The 22049-nt window shown below is 37.3% G+C and overlaps 1 protein-coding gene across 3 annotated transcripts in view; it reads left to right on the top strand.

Annotated features, from left to right (window-relative positions):
• Wdpcp (WD repeat containing planar cell polarity effector) overlaps positions 1–22049 on the top strand; it is a 292873-nt gene that overhangs the window by 80203 nt on the left and 190621 nt on the right. For all 3 annotated transcript variants that reach the window (XM_059275369.1, XM_059275371.1, XM_059275370.1), the window contains exons 2-6: positions 11996–12079; positions 15666–15713; positions 16571–16621; positions 19542–19612; positions 19887–19946. In XM_059275369.1, coding sequence (XP_059131352.1) covers positions 12019–12079; positions 15666–15713; positions 16571–16621; positions 19542–19612; positions 19887–19946 — 291 coding nt within the window. In that variant the 5' untranslated portion in view covers positions 11996–12018. The remainder of the gene's footprint in view (positions 1–11995; positions 12080–15665; positions 15714–16570; positions 16622–19541; positions 19613–19886; positions 19947–22049) is intronic.

Genomic DNA, 22049 nt, shown 5'->3' with positions numbered 1-22049 from the left:
TTTCTGTATATTTTAAATTTTACTCTTTGAGACTTTCATATGGATTTTCACCATAACCACCCCTCCACATACCACCTCTAGAAAATGCTCTCCAGTCACTCTCATGTTCCCTTCCCAACTTCATGTTCTCTTTTTATTAGAACATCCAAACTTTGCTATCCAAAGTTAGTGCACAGCCTTCAGTTAGAGAGAGGTGGAGAAGAAAGAACAGTCCACAGGAAGCTGTGGAGAACATTTCCAGTCTAACTGCGCCTCCCAAGCTGATGACTGTTTGCGTCCTTCCTCCTGTTTCTGTCTGTGCTTGTACTTAAGGGGTTTACATATAATTGCATACAGAAGAGGATTCTTTGGGGAAAGTCCCACTCCAGGAAAGATGCTTTTACACACACACACACACACACACACACACACACACACACACACACACACCACACACTTCTCTCTCTCTCTCTCTCTCTCTCTCTCTCTCTCTCTCTCTCTCTCTCTGTCTCTCGGTAAATAATTTTAGAGGGTTCCTGTGAGGCTTCAATGAAATAATGGCTATAAAGCTTTCAGTAATATCTGAAGATGTTATTCACCCTGTGCCCTGTGCTTCACCATATTAAGCAGGGTTCTTTATCTTCCAAGTTTGACAGAAACCACAGGTAAAAAATTTTAAGTTTTTTTTTTGTGTGTGTGAAAAGAAAGATTTCAGATTATACAACTATCAAGTTGCATGAGTTCTTCCACTTTTTATAAGAAGCGCTTCTTTCAACAGCTACTAGGGTTTGTTTCTAGAGGAGGGGGTGGCAATCTGTCATCGAAGTGTTGACAAGGGACCGACAAGGGTGAGTTGGTATAGCTGCAGGGCACTTCAGTACTTTCCAGTGTCTCTCTTATTTTGAGAGAAAGGCTTTCTGTATTTCTTTCTCTCTTTTACTCACTTTGATTTATATACTTTTTAAAACAGTAATTCTGAATTGACAAATTACTTCAGTATTTAAGCGTTGGTTTAGATAAGAGCCTTTCAGTGTTTACTTGTCTTTAACCAAACCTTAAGACCTATTCCTGAAATTTAATTTATTTTCTCTTCAAAGCTACATTTTTCTTTGTATTCAAGTGTAACATAGAATTATATTTATAGTTATAATTTAGAATTAATTACCTTATCATATTGCTAACATTTCTATTTTGTCTTTTTATTGTTGTGGTTAAGGTACACCCTTGAAAACCATTAGTAATTACATATTGTTGAAGTTCAGAAAGGTCAGACCTGAGTTGGGCTGCTGGTGGGAGACAATTGTTCTTCCTGTTTCTGTTATTTGCTTATACAAGCACACTTTTTGTCTTTCTAAGATGCCTAATGTAAGCTCTACCAGTAATTTTGCAAGATCGTGGAAAAAAGCACTTTAGCTAGAATAATGGAAAAGTGTGTGTAGCAAAATATTCAAAATGAGCACCAGCAAACAAGATGTTTGTATTAATAGGAACCTAGAAAATGGCTGTGCAAAGGTCAGCACTGATCTTTAAATATTAGTGAAATTTAATTTGTTGCATGTAATGAGTAGAAAGAAGGGGAGGCAGGCTTCAGCAAAGAAGCCATTGATAAATTGTCTAAATGTCAAAACTGCTTACCATGTGGAAAATGTTAAATTGACAAGATCTATTTAACTAAGTGAATTAAACAGTTTGAATAATGCCCTAGAGAAATATTTTCCAAATTTAAGTATGACAGGAGACTTAGAAAGTTTTTTTTCTTCCATAGTTTATTTCATGGAAGTGAATGGATTCTTCCTTTCAAGGAATAGAATTTCCTCTGCCCTCTTAAGCAAGAACGATGCACAGGTTCTCGGATCACTTAGAAACAGATCATTTTGCTTTATCCACAAACAGCAGCTAACCTGCTGTTGCAGCTGTGAAGAACCCTCCCTAGCCACGGGCCTGGTCAATCCCGGCCACGGGCCTGGTCTTCTCGGCACTTTGCAGACCATCAGCTGAATGGGAGTTCAGAGACCTTGGCCATGGCCAGTTCCCTATTGAAAAGAGAAACTATATTCTCCCATTTTCTCCATGTATAAGGCTGATAAAATTTAAGTGACAAGTATCTCCAATGTATATAATGATGGGTTAATGCCATTTGTACAGGAAGGGATAAAGAAAGGTGGGCATAAGATAGGAATAGGTAATTTTCTGAGGAAACAGAATTATTTGAATACATGAAAAGATGCTTGATCTTATTAATGAATAGAAAAATAAAACCTGTAATTAAAAGAATGTATTTTTTCACTTATCAGATTGGCAACAGTGTGAAATTTTGACAATGCTTCAAGGTGTTAAGGATTCAGGAAAAGAAGTCCTGTGTTGAGTGGCAGTTTCACATGATACAGCCATTGTGGGTACTACCAATGTGTAAAGTGTTAATATGTCTTTTTCATGGTACTGTTATTTGCAAGGCAAATGCTGAAAACACATTCCTATTTAGTAAGAGAATAGTTAAGTAAGTTATGATCACATTCAATGGAACATGAGTATCCTTTCTGGACTGTTCAGTGAAAAACAGCAAAGTATATGCACACTAAAACCTTGTACTTTACAAACACACAAAACACGCCAGGCATGAGTGTGGACATGTGAGTTCACCAAGGAATTCTGGAAGGACACATGGTGTGCTGTGCACTGGCTCCCTTAGTGTTGGAAGGACTTCAGTTTTACATCAATACCTCTGCTTTGTTTGCTTTGAAAACACAGTGAGTGTGTGCTACCATTGTAACTTAGAACCCCAGAAGAGACAAGAGACCAGATAGTGTCTAATGAGATAAGAAGTTTCTCTTCACTTTTTCTCCACTTAAGGCTGGAAACTTATTTTAGAATAAGAACATGCTAGGAAGTTGTTTTACTGCTTTCAGCTGCTGTGGTAAGCACGACCAAAAGAACTTGGGGGAGAAAAGGGTTTATTTCTTCTTATACTTCCAGTCCATCATTGGAGGAAGCCAAGGCAGGAACTTCAGGCCAGAGCCCGAAGTAAAGCCTGTGGAAAGTACTGTTTACTGGCCTGCTCTCTAGCTCAGCTACCTTGCTTACGCAGCTCAGCACCTACTACTAGGGATGATGGTACTGCCCACAGTGGCCTGGGTCCTCCTACATCAACTCCTTCCCTAAAGACATGTTCACAGGCCAATCTTTTTTTTTTTTTTAATTTATTTAGATGTGTATGGGTGTTTTTCCTGAATGTATGTTTATGTACAATATGCATCTCTGGTGCCTGAAGAGGCCAGAGAGGGTATCGGATTTCCTGAGACAGGAGTTGTAGACAGTTATTAGCTGCCATGTGGGTGTTGGGAATTGAATCTGGGCCCTCTGGAAGAGCAACCACGTGATCACCAAGCCATCTCCAGCCCCTCACAGGCCCATCTGATTAATGCAATCTCCAAATGAGCTTCCCTCAGATGCTGGTTGTCAGGTTGACAGCTGAAGCTAGTTAAGCCAGGAAAGTTTCTAACACAGTGCTTTTTTTTTTTCTTTTCTTTTTTTTAACTGCTTTTACCATTCAGCTGCTTAGTGGTTAGGCTAAGTCTAAGCTTTCATCGCTAAAAGTGTTGGTGCTTCACACCTATGTACACCCATGTGGAGGCCAGAAGCCAACCCTGGGTATCATTCCTTAAGAGCCATCCATCTTGTTTTATGAGACAGGGTCTCACTGGGACCTGGGGTGCTGTGATTATAATAGCTGATTGTCTAGCAAGCCTCAGAGATCTGCCTGTCTTACCCTCCCCAGTTCTTGGGTTGTAATGATGTGTCAGCATGCCAAAGTTTTTATCGGGTGCTGGGAATTGAACTTAGGTCCCTTATTCTTGTGGGGTAAACATTTCACTAACTGAACTATCTCCTCAGCCCCAAATATCTCTTATCTTATCTATACCCTTATGGGATACTTGGATTACAAGCTTATTATTAAACAAATATGAACTTAACATTTTGAGAGATGTTTTAGTTTTTCAAAATGATCTGGAACTTTATATGCCATACTAGTTTGGTAATGTTGACAGAACACAGAACTGGCTTGAGGGAGGAAGGATTTACTTTCCCTTACAACTCAGGGGCTATCAGTCCATTATGCCAGGAAAGGCATGGTAACAGGACAGCTCCACCATGCTTCTGGGAGCTTGGAGTACAGCTTGTTCGCGTTTTGTGGATTTAGGAAGTAAAGAGCTCTTGACAAAGATTGGAGGCATGCATGACTTCAGAGTCCAACTGTGACCTGTCCACCAGCTAGGCCTCAAAACTTCATAATTTCCTAAAAAATTGCCACTTTGCTGGGGACCATCTATTCTACAACATGTGAGTCTGTGGGAGACATTTTGCATTCAGTGTATACTGTAAAGAAGCACTTTTAATACAGGAACTATCTAGATACACCTTAAATAATAATTTGAAACATTAGAAGGCAAGTATCACTAAGGTACCTAGTTCGTTTATTTGATAACTGCTGCTTGAATAAAATTAAAGGATAAAATTCTCATATTATAGGCAGTTAGTTATGCAATACTCACTTATAATACTCAGCCCTTTTCATCTTCAAAGCATTATACAACATTAATTAATGCTTACAACATCCTTGCAAATGTAGGTCATTATCATTATCCCTGTTTTTGCATGTGGGGAAATTGAGGCAGAGAGGTTAAATGATTTGGGTAAATTTGTCACAGCAGGATTAGAATAAAGGAATTTTTGGCTCAGAGCCCAGAAGTCAGAATAGTGGAGCCACACCTTTTTGTAGCAGGCTTAATTTCTGTGTCCTTGATAAAACATGATTTTTCATTAAATCATATTGAGATCATCTCTGTATTCAAATACCAAACTAACAAGTTTGATCACCGTATTACCCCTACGTGCCTTACACCATTTTCTCTTCCTTAGTGTTTCTGGCCTAATATTAATTAAATTAATTTTCCCCGATCATTTTGTAAGATAATTGTTCAAATATCTATCTCAACTATGTTTAGAATCCCATTTTTTTTTTTAACATTGGCAAATCCCACTCCTCTTAAACTACACTTTGCTGTGATGTTTTGGTAAAAACTCCTGCTTGTGAGGATAAGCCAATGGGAAGGAGTCTGGGTAGAGGGTTTCTGGGAACCAGTGTGGCTAAGAATAGTATGCTGTGGTGAAACAACCAAGGTTACATGCTGATGGGAACCTGAAGGATAACAAGACACCAACTAGTGAGGTCAGTGGTTAGGAAAATTCAAGTGTGTGGGTTGAGTGGTAGAACCAGTCACTATAATGGCTGAGTGTTTGGGGCCCTCTTGCTGGCCTTGAGATGAGGAGGCAAGCCATCAATGCCCATATGCTGTTGTCTTTGTTGCAAGATCACTGAGCCGTTTCTCTCCCTCTCCCTCCCTCCTTCCCTTTTCTCCCTCTCTCCTTTCCTCCCTTCCATCTACCTCTCTTACATTGCAACTACCACAACCCCAATTCAAGTGCTTGCTATCTGCTACTTCAGATATCTTTCTAACAGGTCTCTTATGTACCAAAACTTCCTCCATTTTTCCTTTTTTGCTGTCTCTTCAGGTAATCTTGCAATAATTATAACCTGAAACATTTTTCATTATTCCACTATTTAGCTACTATTTAGTAAACAGAAGTCCAAATTCTTAAAAATGACATCCGAAGAAATCTTTTGTTTGCCCTCATCTCTCTCTGCTACCTGCCCACTAAATCAATACTGTAAGAATAAAAATAAATAAGCTTGTATTTTTCTTATTTCTTATTTTATTTTATGTGCATTGGTGTTTTGCCATTAAGTGTTGGGTCTCCTGGAACTGGAGTCACAGACAGCTGTGAGTTGCCATGTGGGTGCTGGGAATTGAACCGAGGTTCTCTGGAAGAGCAGTTAGTGCTCTTAACTGCTGAGCCATCTCTCTAGCCCCCGTATTTTTAATTTTTGCCTTCATTATTTTTAGTCTCTGTCTCCCTCATGCAAAATCTACCAATCCTCAAATACTTTATATGATCATTTCTTTAGCTAGGTACGGCAGTGTACACTTTTGATCCCAGCACTCAGGAGGCAGAAGCAGGTAGACTTCTGTGAGTTTGAGTCCAGTCTTGTCTGCAGAGATTTCAGAACCAGGGCTGCAAGCTGCATAGTGAGCTCTGTCTCCAAAATAACAACAACAACAACAACAATAACAATTTCTTTACCAAACTGTACCATCTACTGGGCATCTGGAGGTCTTTGTTTATTTTACTAAAGTGATATGCATTGCAGATTTCATATTCCATGGTTGTTTTATCTGCGATGCTGGATTATATACTATTTGAGAGTTAAGAGCCTGCTATAAATCTTTGTATCTGAGACTTATGGTAAAGCAGTATACACATAAGATACTTTAAGTGCTTTTTATAGTCAGTTATATTTAGATGCAGTAAGCCTCTATGATCACAAATAAGGCAGTCCCTAGTAGTCCAGTGCAGTAAATTTAGCCCAAGTTTGAGGTCTCATTACTTGAGATTCTTCTGTCCTTTTGCATAAACTTTGCTTGTTTGGTTCATTGTTGAAAGTTGTTAGGAAAAAATCTTTGTGACAATATGTTTTTGATGAAATGTTCATGAATATACCTAACAGATGTTTAATGATACTGTATGTTAATGATATTAGAAAGTAATTGGAGGGCAATACACTGAATTTTATGTAATTGAAAAGTAATTATGATTGTAACAATGCAACGAACCAGTGGTTTATGTAAATTTATACTATTTCATTATCTTTTTTTTGAACATTTTCAATTAGAATTCTCAAGGAAATATATGAGAATAAGCAGCAAATATATGTCCCACACTTCTGCCCTCAGGCTCTGTGCAGGTTCTGCTGCTGCTATACATCCACTGGAAATGTCTTGTTGGCGCCGTGGTGTCCTAGCACTGGCTCCTCTTGCTTCGTTAGTTTTCTGCTGTCATGTTTTTCATAGAGTTCTATTTGCCCTCAAGCTTCCTTTCCTCCGTGGAGTCAGAATAGCTGGCTTCACAAGACAGCGACTGCAGACCTAACCACTTTGGCAGAAGACAAGCATTTTGCAATTTATTAAATGCTAATTAATCTTTACTTCTCAAACATATATTTATTTTCCAAAAAAGAATATTATCAGCAGTATGCTCCTGGAATGATTTCTATTTTGCATGTTACTACAGAAAGGAATAGTTCTAATGTAAGTGAAATGGAAGAAAGTGATGGGAGGCCTGTCTTCAAACACAGAGCCTTTTGAGGATTAAATAGGAAGTAAAAGGGTTTTCTTACTTCCTTTTCCTCAAACTCTGCACTCTTATAGATTCTTCCTTATACAGAATGCCATCTTAAATTTGTGTCAGGTTTAATTTAAATCATACTGCTTATCTAGTCATGAAGACTAGATATTTGGATTGCAAAATGGTCTCCTGAGAGAACTGAAACTGACATAAGCTACCTTATATGATTAAAATAAACAGAACATTAAAGACACTTCAAATGAGTGAAAATTGAAGTCATGTGTGTCATTTTGTTTAGTCTTTTATTCTTTGAGTCATTATTTTTAAGATCCTGTACTTTTGCTCTGCACAGATACTTTTGTTCTAGTCCTCGGTCACCCAGAGAAAGGGCACTAATGGGCCAGTGTTTCTCAGCTTGGGAACCCCCTGTTTGCCTGCTCTTTCAATCCCTGCCCACACCTCCTTCCCCAAGTGCAAATCCAGAGTGCTTCTGAAGTTCTTTTCTTTCCTACTTCAAAACAGCTATTTCTGCACTAATACAATATTTGGATGAAACAAGCTCAGTCTTGATTACTTCCTCCAGGCAGATTTTTCATACCAGGAAATTACCAGCATTCTTTTTCACTGGTGACATTCTTGAATAAGATGCAAGATGTTTCCAAAATGTTTTAAAAACCTGTATAGTTTTAAAGATGGCAAGGCATCTTGGAGGTTAAAAGAGGACTGATTTGCTCTCTTTCCTCCCTTCCTGTCTAATTAGCACTGTGGATTTTACTGAAGTCATTCTATTTACTCCATTTATTTACTCTTCAAATTTTTATGGTTTTCCTGGCAGAGTGTTGAAGTTCAAGAAAAAAGGGTGAATAACATTGGGCTGTTTCTCCCCTCTCTGTTAACACAAAATCTTCTCTTGAATCACTTATGTTGGGGAATTCACAGAATTGCGGTGTGTGTCTATGAGCAAGTCCAATCATGACCTCACTGGCCGTTTCTTTCCATCTGCTCACTCACGTGTACTTCAGCTTCTGGCTGCATCTGTTTCCAAGGCTTGTGGACCCCTCCTGACCTCCATATTGCTCTTGCTGGGCCCAGGTTCCACTCTGTCTTGGACGCCATACTTTCTATGAGCCCATCAATGTGGTGGCTGCTTTGCTGCCTGCTTTAGGCTGGACACCACTTCCTACAGAAGCACCTTTTCCCCAGTCCTTCCACCCCCATTACAGCTTGATATGAATCGTGAGGTGCTGAACTAGAAGATGAGTCTGTGGCTATAGGCTCTCCTGACCCTCAAGCTCTCCCCGGTGGGAGATGCAAAGGATGAGCTCGTTTGCCCTTAACATCTTAAGCTCTCCACCAAGCTCATTTCGCCTTTTCTCCCAATATCACAATATCTCAGTGTTTTAGGACTTCCAAATTAAAAAAAATATATATATAGGTAACACACATTCACGTGTGCACACACACCTCTGTGTGTGTATACACACACACACACACACACACACACACACATATATGTATGTATGTATCTCCATCGAATGTGTACTGCTACTAAGAATATATTCTACCCTCCTTTTTGTTATCAGGAGAAAGTTTTGGCAAGTTTTTTTCTTTTGAATTGACAAAAAACAGGATTTCAAGTGTTGTCTCCTTTTAGTATGTAAGTAAAAGTGTACTCCTTAATCTGTAGGCTTTTATCTGTAATAACTTATAGTCTTTATGTAACTATAAGCAGCTTAACCAGCCTTGTCTCTGCCCACATTGCTACAAATTATTGTTATTGGCATCTGAATAAACTCTAAGTTAAGGAAAAGCATTTTTTTTTTTATTTTGTAGTGTAGTTTAGAGATGGTGATTTCTGATACTCAATGTCAGAGGACAAATGCACCTGTTTCATCACATCATGTTTTAACACAATGAAATGTCAACCCATTTGTGTATCGTATTTCAAATGTCTCCTTTTGTGTGTGACTGTCTTCATATAAGGATGCTTTTTCTTTGTAAACCACCTGTTCTATTTAGTACTTACTCATGAAGTCATTGATATGCAGGAGAGATGAGCATCTAGTTACAGCAAGGTAAGGGTCTTTTGTTTAATCTACTGCCTTTGAAGACATTTTGATGCAAGAAGAAAATAAATTTAGAGTCAGTCCAAAGATTATCATTATAGCCCACTTCCTTCTTAGCCCTTCTCTGCTTGCTTGACTTCTTTCCTCCCTCCCTTCCTTCCTCCCTCCCTCCCTCCCTCCATCCCTCCCTCCCTCCCTCCCTTCCTCCTTCCTTTCCTTCCTGTGTGTATTGTGTATGGTGCATGCATATGAGTGTGTGGGTGTATGGGCCTGTGTATTCCCATGCATAGGCCTGAGCAGAACCCTGAGTACTCCTCTATTCTTCTTGCTTCATTGCTTTGGGACAGGGGCTCTCAATGAAATGGAAGCTCACCATTTGCCTATCCTAGCTAGCCAGTGAGCTCTTGGGAATCTTCTATCTCCATTCTCCAATGCTGGGAATAAAAGCATGTATAATCATATTTGGCTTTTCATGTAGGTGCTGTGGATTCATACTTAAGTTTTCATGCTTACAGCATTTGCATTCTTACCTACCTACTGAGCCACCTTCCTAGCACACTTTCCTACTTTTTTCAACCTTATCTGTCATTTTTTTTAACCTTTCCACTGTCTTTTGGAGCATGCCATCCTTTTCATCAAATTACCATATATACTTCTATACTTTGGTATACACCAATGCTACAGCAGAGCACTGGGATAGCCAACAGAGCCTCTGGATTCAAAGCTTGCCTTCACCAGCAGATGGCATTGTGACCTCAGTTCCACAGTGTACTACTGGTGTCACAAATAACTAGGAGGAAAGAATGAGTTACAATATAAATGTTTAGAACAAATGTTTAGTGTTCTCTACCACCACTTCCATCACATCAAATGTTTAGTGTTCTCTACCACCACCTCCATCATCATCAGATGTTTAGTGTTCTCTACCACCACTTCCATCATCATCATCATCATCATCATCATCATCATCATCATCATATATTTAGTGTTCTCTACCACCACCTCCATCATTATCCAGTTTAGTGTTCTCTACCACCACCTCCACCATCATCCAATGTTTAGTGTTCTCTACCACCACCTCCATCATTATCCAATGTTTAGTGTTCTCTACCACCACCTCCACCATCATCAAATGTTTAGTGTTCTCTACCACCACCTCCACCATCATCAAATATTTAGTGTTCTCTACCACCACCTCCATCATCATCCAATTTTTAGTGTTCTCTATCACCTCCATCATCATCCAATGTTTAGTGTTCTCTACCACCACCTCCATCATCATCCAATGTTTAGTGTTCTCTATCACCTCCATCATCATCCAATGTTTAGTGTTCTCTACCACCACCTCCATCATCATCCAATGTTTAGTTTTCTCCACCACTTCCATCATCATCCAGTGTTTAGTGTTCTCTACCACTACCTCCATCATCATCAAACTATTGGAGTCCTGTGCTATTTTGGAGACTTCTGGGACATTTCACAGCTTCTCTGATGCTTTCTCAGAGCTCTACTGTTGAGGCAGAATTGGTTCCCTCTTTTAAATTACCACACTTTTTCATTCTTCCTCTTCAGCCATGGCATACTTTGTTTCCTTAGCAGAACATAAATTTTCTTTATGATTGTAATTATATCCTGGTTCTGTAAAAGTGAAGTGAGGGCAAGGGAAGTTTTTATTATGTCTGAAATGACTTTGGATTATTACCCATATGAATAATGTGGGAAATATTTTAGCCACTCCTAATGTTAAAGAAGCTGAAGGTTCTTTTCATCTATTAAAAGTTGTCTTAAAATACTTTTCAAGCTTATTTCGTTTTCCAGAAGTTCATTAAAATGAACATTTATTTCTTTTACAGTTTCTATAATGTGCTTATTTTAAATCATTAGATGCATTTCTAATATATAACATAGGATGTCTAATATGAATTTCTAAGCAAACATTGAAAGTTATATAATTTTAAATACTTGTAAAATGTGAACCTTTTCTAGAGTTTGACTGACTTTCTCCCAATCAATCCAAATTGATGAGGTCCTATTTGATTTTTTTAAAGTATCAATTGTGTATGTTACTAATCCCTGCTACTGAAGTAGGAGGAAATACAGGATGTATATTTTAACTATCTTGATTTTAAAAACATGTTTGGATTGTCTATCATGCTATTCAAATTAACACACTACCTGGTTAGTAATGTAATTTTATTGTGTTTATTTTAAGTAACTGTACCTCATATGATAGTAACTATATGCCATTTACCCTGCACATTCCATTATAGCCTGTTTATATGTGGGGTATCTAAAATATTTGCTTTATATATTGCAATGTATCACAAAATGTGTTTGTACTTAGTAACTACCTAGTAGATCCACTTTTCCTAAAAATTATGACTTAGAAGATATTCACATACTAAACGATTCTAAGTATACTTAGAGCTATAACTCAACATATGTTATTGAACACCCAAATATAGATAGTCTCCTTACCACATTTCGCAATGTGATGACATAGTAAATTCAGGAAAAGAAGTATATTTTTCTTTTTTCTAGAGCTTATTTCTGGATGGTTAACAAAATACATGAAAATGTGTTTAACCTAATGGACCATATCTCAAATATTAGTTTTTTTTTTTTAAAGGAGGTTGAGATTGTGATTGGCAATGGGAAATAATTGATTGGTACTTCTTCTTTTTTTTTTTTCTAATTACTTTGAACAGGACAGAGATTCCTTTGTCATCAGATGTCTTTCTGCTTGACTGAGCTACACCTGTGGTCTCTGAAGAGTACCTTACACATTGCGGGTGAGTGCACTCTGGATCAGTGTCAGGGCTCTTCAGTCTCTTACACTCTTATCAATGAGTACTGACAAAGTTAGGGCCTGGGTTTGGCAGATAGAATTGCGGTCTCTCTTTTTTTTTTCATCCTTAATGAAAAATTGGGTGATGAAAAAAATTATTATTTTTTTTTCCGGTTTTTCGAGGCAGGGTTTCTCTGTGTAGTTTTGCGCCTTTCCTGGAACTCACTCTGTAGCCCAGGCTGGCCTCGAACTCACAGAGATCCGCCTGGCTCTGCCTCCCAAGTGCTGGGATTAAAGGCGTGCGCCACCACCGCCCGGCGAAAAAAATTTTTTAAATACTCTTATTAACTTATATTTTGGCTCGAGTTATGAAATTAATTTTACTAGTCTAATAGTTCTTCCTTCTAAAGATACACACATGTTCAATTTCTTATTAAGCTTATTCAACTGCTGTATAGTCATACATTTTTGCAGATTAGCTAATGAAAAGACATTTCTGTTTGATATTAAAAGCATTTCAAACGTCACTGAGATGAACAATTATCTTTGTTGTTTGTGTTTTATATTTCTTGAATAGAAATAATAGAACTGTGTATATAGAATAATATATATTTCATTAGAAAACAACTTATAAATGTTTTCTACTTTAATTATTCAGAGTAATTTTTATATTTAGAAATACATTTTTACTTACATTACTTTTATATCTTTATCAGGAAAATGGCTTACCTTGCAGAGTACTGGCTGTTTCTTAATAGTGAATATACAATAACAAATGAATGCCATGTTTTCATTGATTCTCCTTAAAGTATATTGAAATGAAATTTCTAGTTTAAGACTTGACTCATATTTGTTTCCTTCCAAAACTTTTAAAAGAAGATTAACCCAATTAAAATAAAGATGCATAAACACACAAAACCTGAGGTTAGGAAAAGGACACTTTCAATTGGACAGTTTTTTGGAAATAGAAGAGATGAAGGAATTAGCAGAGTAAACATCTGAGTACCATTTGCCTAGAGAAGAGAATTCCAGTGACAGCCCATTTGTATCTTACAAACCTTGGAAAGGCTGAAACTTGAGGAGCATGTACTTCGGAAGATGGGGATGTGGCCCCAGGGTGACAGCAGAGGGAATGTGTGTCTGTGTAAAATAATGAGACACCTCCATGATGTGGAAACTCTAGGATACCAGAGCCGCAGGAAGGAGACCTGCTAAACTGTAGGTGGAGAAAATTGAAGCTGCCATGCTGATGGATGAGGTCCTCCTAACTCATTTGCGGCTGCGAATGTCTTCTCACCTTTGTATATTTGCCAAGAAAGAAGGGGATTGAGAACTGAACCCTTCCCTGGGGTTACTGCAGGGACCCAAAGAGAAAACATCCACCCTGATGTTTTAGGGGTCTTTGGTGAAATATCTGGTCCCTGGCTGGTCAGTGAAGCCTCTTCAGTGAAACCCTGTTCAGGTATGGGAAGCTTCAGTAGATTTCTAGAGGCTCACTTGTAAGAGAGCTCAGGAATCATCAGATATGTTAGAATTTTCTACAGGAAAGAAGATGAGTAATAAAAAGCAAACAGGAAAAGGGAATTCTGCAGAAACTAAGATTACATAGGAAGGAAGAGAAAATCACCAACCTAAAGAAAGAGCTGAGGCCATGAAGTACAGAACCAGACACAGGAGCTTTAGAGAACACGGATGCTAACTGATCTGGAAATTGAAAGTATAGCACAAGAAGAAAGTGAAAAGTGAAACAATTATCTCCCAAATAATTTTCCTCTCTTTTCATATCCACATTTCTTCTCAGACAGAATGATTCTCATTGCTTCCGTGTCTTTAGTTAACCCGTCAAACACTCCTAGATATCAGTCTAGCATTTCTGTCTCCCCTCTCCTGTGTGGATATCATTCTTACTTCATGTGGTCCTTGGCACAAGTCACATGATTCCCACGTCTTGCTTCTCTTGTTTGTTTTCTAATACCCCATACCGAGCTGCTATGCTCTGTGTATGTACTTTGTACTTGCAGGGGTTCTAACATACTGTGTTTGTTGTCTGGATACTGTATTATTAGCTGGGAGGACATCTTCCTCCCCCAGCTCTGGTACTGCTTGGACAGGTCTCCTTATGGAGATGCCCTTGTCCTAGTTACATTCAATCTCACTCAGCCAGGTACAGGAAGGTCAGATCTATGCACAGAATTCAGGGTCCTTTATGATCTTCCTAGCTCTATTCTAGAGTTGTAAATATTTGGTTATATGGAATAATATTATAATTATAAACTGGAATGTTTTAATGGGAGATATTGCTTGCGTATATAATGCCTGCAGTTCTAGCTCATAGCTTTAAATAACAAGAAACTTTTAAAATTGAAGTGTAACATATGTACTGAAAAGTGTACAGATTGTAAGAATATGCTGTGAACTATCAAAAAGTGAGCACATTCGTGAGATCACTACTCAGCTTAACAAAATATTGTGAGTGCTCAAGGGGCCATGATCTCCCAGTCAGTCTTTAGTAGATATCTGCCATTTAAACGACAGACATCTAATTGCATTCTTTAAAATCATGTCTTAATTTCACAATGAATAAAATAAGCTTTAGTTATGAGTATAGAGTATATGAGTATATGAATATATGAGTATTGAGTATACTCATATATATATAAGTATATCAAGTACACATGACTGTTACATATTTGCAGACTCAATTATAGTAGTTTTACATGTCTTTCTCTTCTGTTTTTGTCCATCAGGTTGACAAAGGTTGGAGTCAGTCACTAGGGGGCAGCCTGTACTGCTTCTACTTCATGAGAGACAGTTGTAGCCTCCTTATGTTAGTGACTGAGAATTATTTTTGCATGGAGGAAAACAAGTGTTACTTCAATAAAGGAGATATTTCATTATTCATAGACATGGCAAAATTATTCTGTTCTCTTGTTTAAATTGCAAGAACAGAATCCCTTGGTTAAATCAATCCCAACATCTGCGAAGTCTCACTTTGTCTCTTACCTAGCCCAGCAGAGCATCTGAATTTGAATAGGTTTGGAAGCCTTTTGACTCTAAACAAGTTTCAGATAATAATTTATCCACAGCTCCCGGTAATCCCCCCTTTCTTCTTGCAGATTTCCTCCCAAATGCTATAGGATGGGAACTAGACTTCTGAGCTAAATTGGAGAAAAGCAAGCCACAGCTCGGAATCCAACAGCTAGGGCATTTTCTTCCATCCACTGACTTCATTTGGCATTGCTTAGTGGCAGTTCCTTTTGGTAGCGCCCTGTGAAAACTATCCGAGGAAGTGTGAAAGAGAAAACTTGGTCTTCCTTGATTCAGTTCTTCACTAATCTTCCCCATGCCATTCTAGCGTGTTCCCTTATGCCATTCCGACTTTCTCATTAGATCGATAAACGTTCCAGTTTCTGCATGTCCCTAGAATAGATGAACCCATGGCCAGATGCTTTTGAGCTATTTTATTTCTAGAAACATAAGGAGACTGGTTCTGCTCCCCTCCCCACAATTCCCTCTGATATAGTATGATTTGGCTTCTTATTCTCCAGAACTTTTTACCATAATTTAATGTTATTTCTTTCTTTCTATAGATAGAGACATCGGCGTCTACCAGTACTATGACAAGAAAGATCCACCAGGTAAAGTACTCACATATTCTATTTAACTGGTTTTATAAATGAAATATTCTGAGCAATGAATTAGCAACATTAAAAACTCTGTGTTTATGGCTTTAAATAAATTCCAAACTTTTAAGAGCAGTCAATTCAGGTTTTTTAAAGAAAAAAAATACTAAGGTTGATATCTATCTGATCTATCAAAAATAAAGCAATACTGAGAAAATGTTGTAGAATAACGTGAAAATTTTCATTTTGTTGCTGATCAGGCTGATAACAGGACAGTCTTAGTCACATTTATTTATTGGTTTCCCAGCAGAGGGCATTGTTAATGCATTGGTCGCCGTGATGCTGGCCTCCCGGATCCTCACCTGATATCTGAAATAGACATTTCTGAGTGAATGATCAATTTTCTTTATCTGATTAATCCTGTTAATCCCAGAAGTTTTATGATGGGCCGAAAGGTCTCCCTAGCTAGAGTTACTTCCTGTTCTGTTCTTCGTTGAAGTGGGGGCTGTGAGAGCATCCTGTGCTTAGCATGGCGGTTAATAGGCTGACTTCAGAGCTCTGATGACAGACTGCAGCAGCTTCTCTGCTGGGCTCGGTTGCAGTTCCCTTTCCTGTCTGATGAGATTGGAAGCTCAGAATATTGGCCCACCTGTTGTGCTGTCTAAGCCTTTTCACTGTGCATTAAGGCAATGGCTTCTGTGACATGCAAACACACATTGTGACATTCTCTCTCAACTGTCCTTTTTAAAGCTCAGCATCATGTATTCATCTCAGTGTCTGCAGCAGTGTATTCTATATGCCCACTGAAAATATAAGATACTTTAATAAAAACAAATTCCACTTTTCTTCTATTCATCTTCCCTTTGCCACAGTGTCAGCAACAGAGCATGGTAACTTAGAAGAAAAACAGAGGCTGGCAGAGTGTAAGTTCACCTTATATATTTCTAGAATTATTATAAAAACAGTATTATGTTCCAGAGTAACTGTTTCCTGCACAAATTGTGTTACTCTGTCCACATTTCTTATAATTACTGATCCCTATTGTTTATGTATATGAATTCATGAATAATAATTGTATTTGTTAGGCTTTTCTTATGAAATCATTAAAATCTTCACTGTATACAATTTTGATAAGATATGTGCTTTTATAAACAAAAACTTAAAATTAAGTGTATTTGTATTTAATATTTTTAAATAAATTATTTTCATTTAAAATGTTTAATTGGCTAAAAAACTATAAATGTTCAAGGTATACAACATAGTGACTTGATGTATCAATCATGAAAGTCTTATAGTAAAATTTATTATGTCACCTTATTTTTGTGTGAGAAAATGGTTATAAATCATGCTTAAGTTCTGATAACATTTAATTTTTCATGTTTTGACTAAATTGTTAACATATTTTACTTATTTTAACATATTTATTTTATTAGAGTGTGTGTGTGTGTGTGTGTGTGTCCGTGCGTGCACACATGCTTGTGTATAGCATGTGCGTGGAAGTCAGGGGGAATCAGTTCTCTCCTTCCACCATGTTGGTCCCAAGATTTGAACTCAGGTTGTCAGTCTCTGCAGTGGGTGCTTGCACCCTCTGGGCCAAAGTGAGATTTGTTATAGCAACATTTTATTTAGTTGTTAGTCTGAAAGATACAAATATGTTATATGTATAGTATAACTACATGGAGATATGGTTTTAATGAATTAAAGCTAATGCAATTTAAAGTTTTATTTGGAATATATCTAGAGCTGAAAAGCCTTCCTTTTTTCCTTATTTAAGTGATTGAACTGACATTTAATTTTTAGAATACTGCATTAGTATCTGTAACACATATCTTAAAATTTGTACATATGTTCTACACATCAAAATTATGTTTATAGAGCCAAATTAAACTTGCTGAAATAGGATACATTGCAATTTCTACGTTTAAATTTAAATATCTATATATGCTATATATTATTTGTATATGCACACATGACATATACATTCATATACACAGTTCATTTTTAGAATTATTAATTATGAGACTAAGGATTAATTCATCTTTTTCCAGTGAGTTTAACATGGTATTAATATTATTCGTGTACCATGTATTCATCTGTATGTGGTGGGTGCTGGAGATGGAACCCAGGGCTTCATACATGCTAGGCAAGTGTTTTATCACTGAGTTAGACCCCTTGCCCATATTTATTAATTTTTAAAACAGATTTAATTTTAGGCTAACTTTGTATGTCTACTAAATAACCTCTCAATTGAAATTATTTAAAATAAACAAGGTATATAATTATTGGATTGTGGCATAGATTTTAGAATTATTTTATTTTTTCCTTTTATTGAAAATAGATTTTTTTTTTGTCACATAATACACCCTGATTACAGTTTCCCCTCCCTCTGCTCCTCCCAGCTCCTCTCCACCTCCCCTCCCATCTGGATCCACTCCCTTTCTGTCTCTGACTAGAAAACAAACAGGCTTCTAAGGAATAATAATAAAATAGAACATAATAAAATAATAAATAATAAAATGAAACAAAAGCTAACACATTGGAATTGGACAAAAAAAAAAAAAAAAAAAAACCAGACAGAAGGAAAAGAGCCCAAGAGAAGGCACAAGAATCAGAGACTCATACATTCACACACTTAAAAATCCCATAAAAACACTAAACTAGAAGCCATAATATATACTCAAAGGACCTGGTGCAGACCTGAGCAGGCCCTGTGTGTGCATCCTCAGTCCTGTGAGTTCACATGAGCTTTGCTCATATTGATCTAGGGGCCTTGTTTTGTTGATGTCCTCCATCCCCTCTGGCTCTTAGACTTTTTCTGCCTCCTCTTCTGCTGGGTTCTCTGAGCACTGAGGAGGGATTTGATGGAGACTTCCCATTCAGGGCTGAGTGTTCCAAGGTCTCTCACCCTCTGTGTAATGCCTGGCTGTGGGTCTCTGCATCTTTTCCCATCTGCTACAGGAGGAAGCTTCTCTGATGATGATTGAACGAGACACTTAAGAGTATAGTAGAATGTCATTGGGAGTGCTTTGTTTTTAAATTTTATTTTTTAAAGAATAGTAGTATTCAGTTGTCCCTAGGTCCCTGGGATATCTAGTCTCAGGTTCTTGGTCATCCAAGCAATCAAGCAATGTTAGGAGTGGGCTGACTCTCGTGGAGTAGGCCGTAAGTCAAATCAGGTACTGGCTGGTTGCTCCCACAAGCTTTAGGGCAGTATTGCACAAACATATCTATCAGGTAGGACACCATTATAGATTAAAGAGTTTATGGCTTAGTTAGTGTTTACATTTGAGAGAATTATTTCAAGGAACATTCCTAATACCTATTTGTTAAAACTTGGATTCCCCTTTTTTTTTCTAGAGTTGAAGTATATAGTGTTTTGGTCATGTTTAAATTAATTTTCTTCCTATTACTTTTATATTCTGTTTCTTTCCTCACCACAGTTAACTTATTAATGAGAAGTTTCAGGTCTGAGTTGGCCACTTGGAGATGCTGGAATTTCTTTTGGGTTGAACCTTGAGTATTTTCATTAAAAAGTTACTCAAGTTATAAGATCAGGCCATTTACTACGAAATACTGCTGGGTCCCTTGGCCTACCAAAACTTCTTAGGGTCTCTCAGGCTTGTTGGTTGTCATCACAAAATTATAATCAGGGAGATTAGTTTGTGTTAAAAATCTGTTTCTGTAACAAAGCCTTTTAAAAGACTGCCGTTTAGTGATAGCGATGAAGTCCGCTTCCTCTCAGTTATGGGGTGTCTTATTCTAATCCTCTAAGGCACACTGCTAAACAGAGGTACATTATTTAATTCATGTTTAACTAACTGTTGTACATGTTTTATTTGCCAGCACGAGATTATCCTTGGACACTCAAAAATAGACGCCCGGAAAAACTTCGAGACACACTGAAAGAATTGGAGGTATCTTTCAAAAGGTTTCAAAAATGGGAAGAAACAAACCTGCTTTAGAACGTCTTTCACCAGATTTAATGTTCATAGAGGAGCAGCTCTCCTGGTGATGATGGCTTTACTTCTGTCCAGAGAGAGCTTCCCACACAGTTGTGTCTTTGTGTGGCTTGTTGATCGCTTGCCTCTTTTTTTTTTTTCTTTTTTCTTTCTTGCAAATCAGAAGCACTTTAACTGATAATGACAAAGTGTGTAGCCAACTGCACTCTCTCTTTCTGTTGTCCTTCAGGAATTGATGCAAAACAGTCCGTGTGTGCTGAGCAAATGGAAGAACAAATACATCTGTCAGGTAAATCGTTTGACAAGCTTTCGCAGTGTTTAACCAATGGAGCTGAAAGCTATGTAATAATTGTAAATTATTCTTGTGTTTTGATAGATAATGGAAAAAACTTTTCAGGAGTGGATATTTCATAGTTTGAATATTAGTCATTCTAGAATGAACATTAGACAGATTGACATAGGCCACCAAGCTGCCTCATTAACCAGTGTGGTTATATTGACATATTGCAAACACTAGTAAGAATCCTTGCAGGCAGTGTTTTTCACTTGGTTTATCTTGATGTAGTATTGGATATTCACTAGCATATTTTTTAAATGACAGTAACACCATAGAACAAAAAAATTTTCAGTGTAAGTATTCTTATAAACATTTATGAATACCATGCTTGTGAAACCTAATTTAACCAGAGAGTAAGTCTTGCATGCTGACCCTCTGGGCTGTATGTTTTAATGTGGTAGACACTAGTCATATGTGGCTATTTTTAAATAAAGTTAAATTTCCATTCCTCAGTTACAGCTCTCCCCATTTTAAGTTCCTGGCAGTCAAGGATGCAGATATAGACCATTTCCACGGCAACAAGTTCTATTGGACAGCCCTGTGCTCAACAGACCTAGATTTAGAACATAATCAGGACATCATAATTTATACACATTGACCACAAAATAAGGGACAAGTAAATGCCTTAGCCTTGCAGATACACTTAAAAATACTATTTGTTTGGAAAAATTTTACTTGCTTTTGATAGAAAGGGTTATAGTTATCTGTACACTTATATTGTATTACCACTACCAATAATTATAAGTTACTTTTGGAATCAAATATACTGTTTTAGTTTTATTTTTTGTGCTTTCTATTACAGTTTTTAAAAAATGTGTGAACATTCTTGTTTATAAGTTAGGCCCATTTTTCTATCCATAAACCTCCTAACACAAACTCATAGTAATTACAAACATATCTTAATTTACCTCTTTCAACATAGACTATTTTAGTTAATTCTAATTTCCTTCTTAGAAAATTCCATTATTTGTTTTGTCTAAACTGCTCTCCCTTTTGTGATGGAGGTTAGTTGTTACCTTGTCATCTGGCATGAATTTCTACTTTCTAGAATGTTACAAGGCTGAATGAATATTTTTGGAACCGTAACACTTCTAAAATTCTCCTTAGGATACTCTTCAAAAAAAGATGGCATTGTTTAAAATCGTAACTTATTTGCATAGAAATATGTAATGAGACCTTCAAGCTTGAATATCAGATGTGCTCCAGTAAGATTCAGATTTAGTTCAGCTTAAACTTGGAGTTCCTAATGCGGTTACTCACTGCAAAAACAGGTTCAAAATTATTTGACTGGAGGGCAAGCCTGCCACCTACATTAGGAGGTGTGTTTCATGGCCTCCACCCTACCATCACCTGGGGTAAGTTGGAACATGTCAGGCATCTTAAAAAATGCAGTGGAACATCCTAGTTAGGTGATCCTTTTTAGACAGATTTCATTGCTTTTAATTTAATGACAAGGGTTTTGTGTGTGGTTCACATGTTGCAGAAAGGATATCTTTCATTATTGAATTAATTCAACTCCAAAAAGAAACTTTTTTAATGATAGAATATACGTAAAAATTGCTTTTGTAATTTACAGTAGACAGCCCTGGTGGCTTTGGCTGGTGTACCGGTGACTCTGCTTTGGGCAGTTCTGATGGATTTACCTAATTTTATGTTCTGTTTTATTTCTATGGTAGATAAGACTTTTCTAAAATAGACCTTTTACTCCCAGCACATTCTTGATATGATATATTTTCACAAGATAACTTCCTCTGTGCCCACAGGTCCAAGTCACTCCTTACATCTTCAGGGCCTTTGGGAGACTTCCTAACATTATCTGTCAGGCAAAAATTTCACTATATCTTTGAAAAATGTGTGTGAGTTCCATTCCTAAAGGTCTCTAATGTCACAGTAAGTTAAAAATAATTTGATGTTCAAGCTAGAATTTCAGTTTAAGGAAAGGGTCTGTCCTTTTTGTTAAATTTTTATTAGGTTTTGTTAAATTATAGTTGATCATAATATGTTAAACTCTTTTACCAGTCTCCCTGAATCTGCCAGTGTGGCAGTGAGACATGG

This window comes from Peromyscus eremicus, chromosome 10 (genome assembly GCF_949786415.1).
Source record: "Peromyscus eremicus chromosome 10, PerEre_H2_v1, whole genome shotgun sequence".
Taxonomy (NCBI): Eukaryota; Metazoa; Chordata; class Mammalia; order Rodentia; family Cricetidae; genus Peromyscus; species Peromyscus eremicus.
This window is presented reverse-complemented; position numbering and strand designations above follow the sequence as displayed.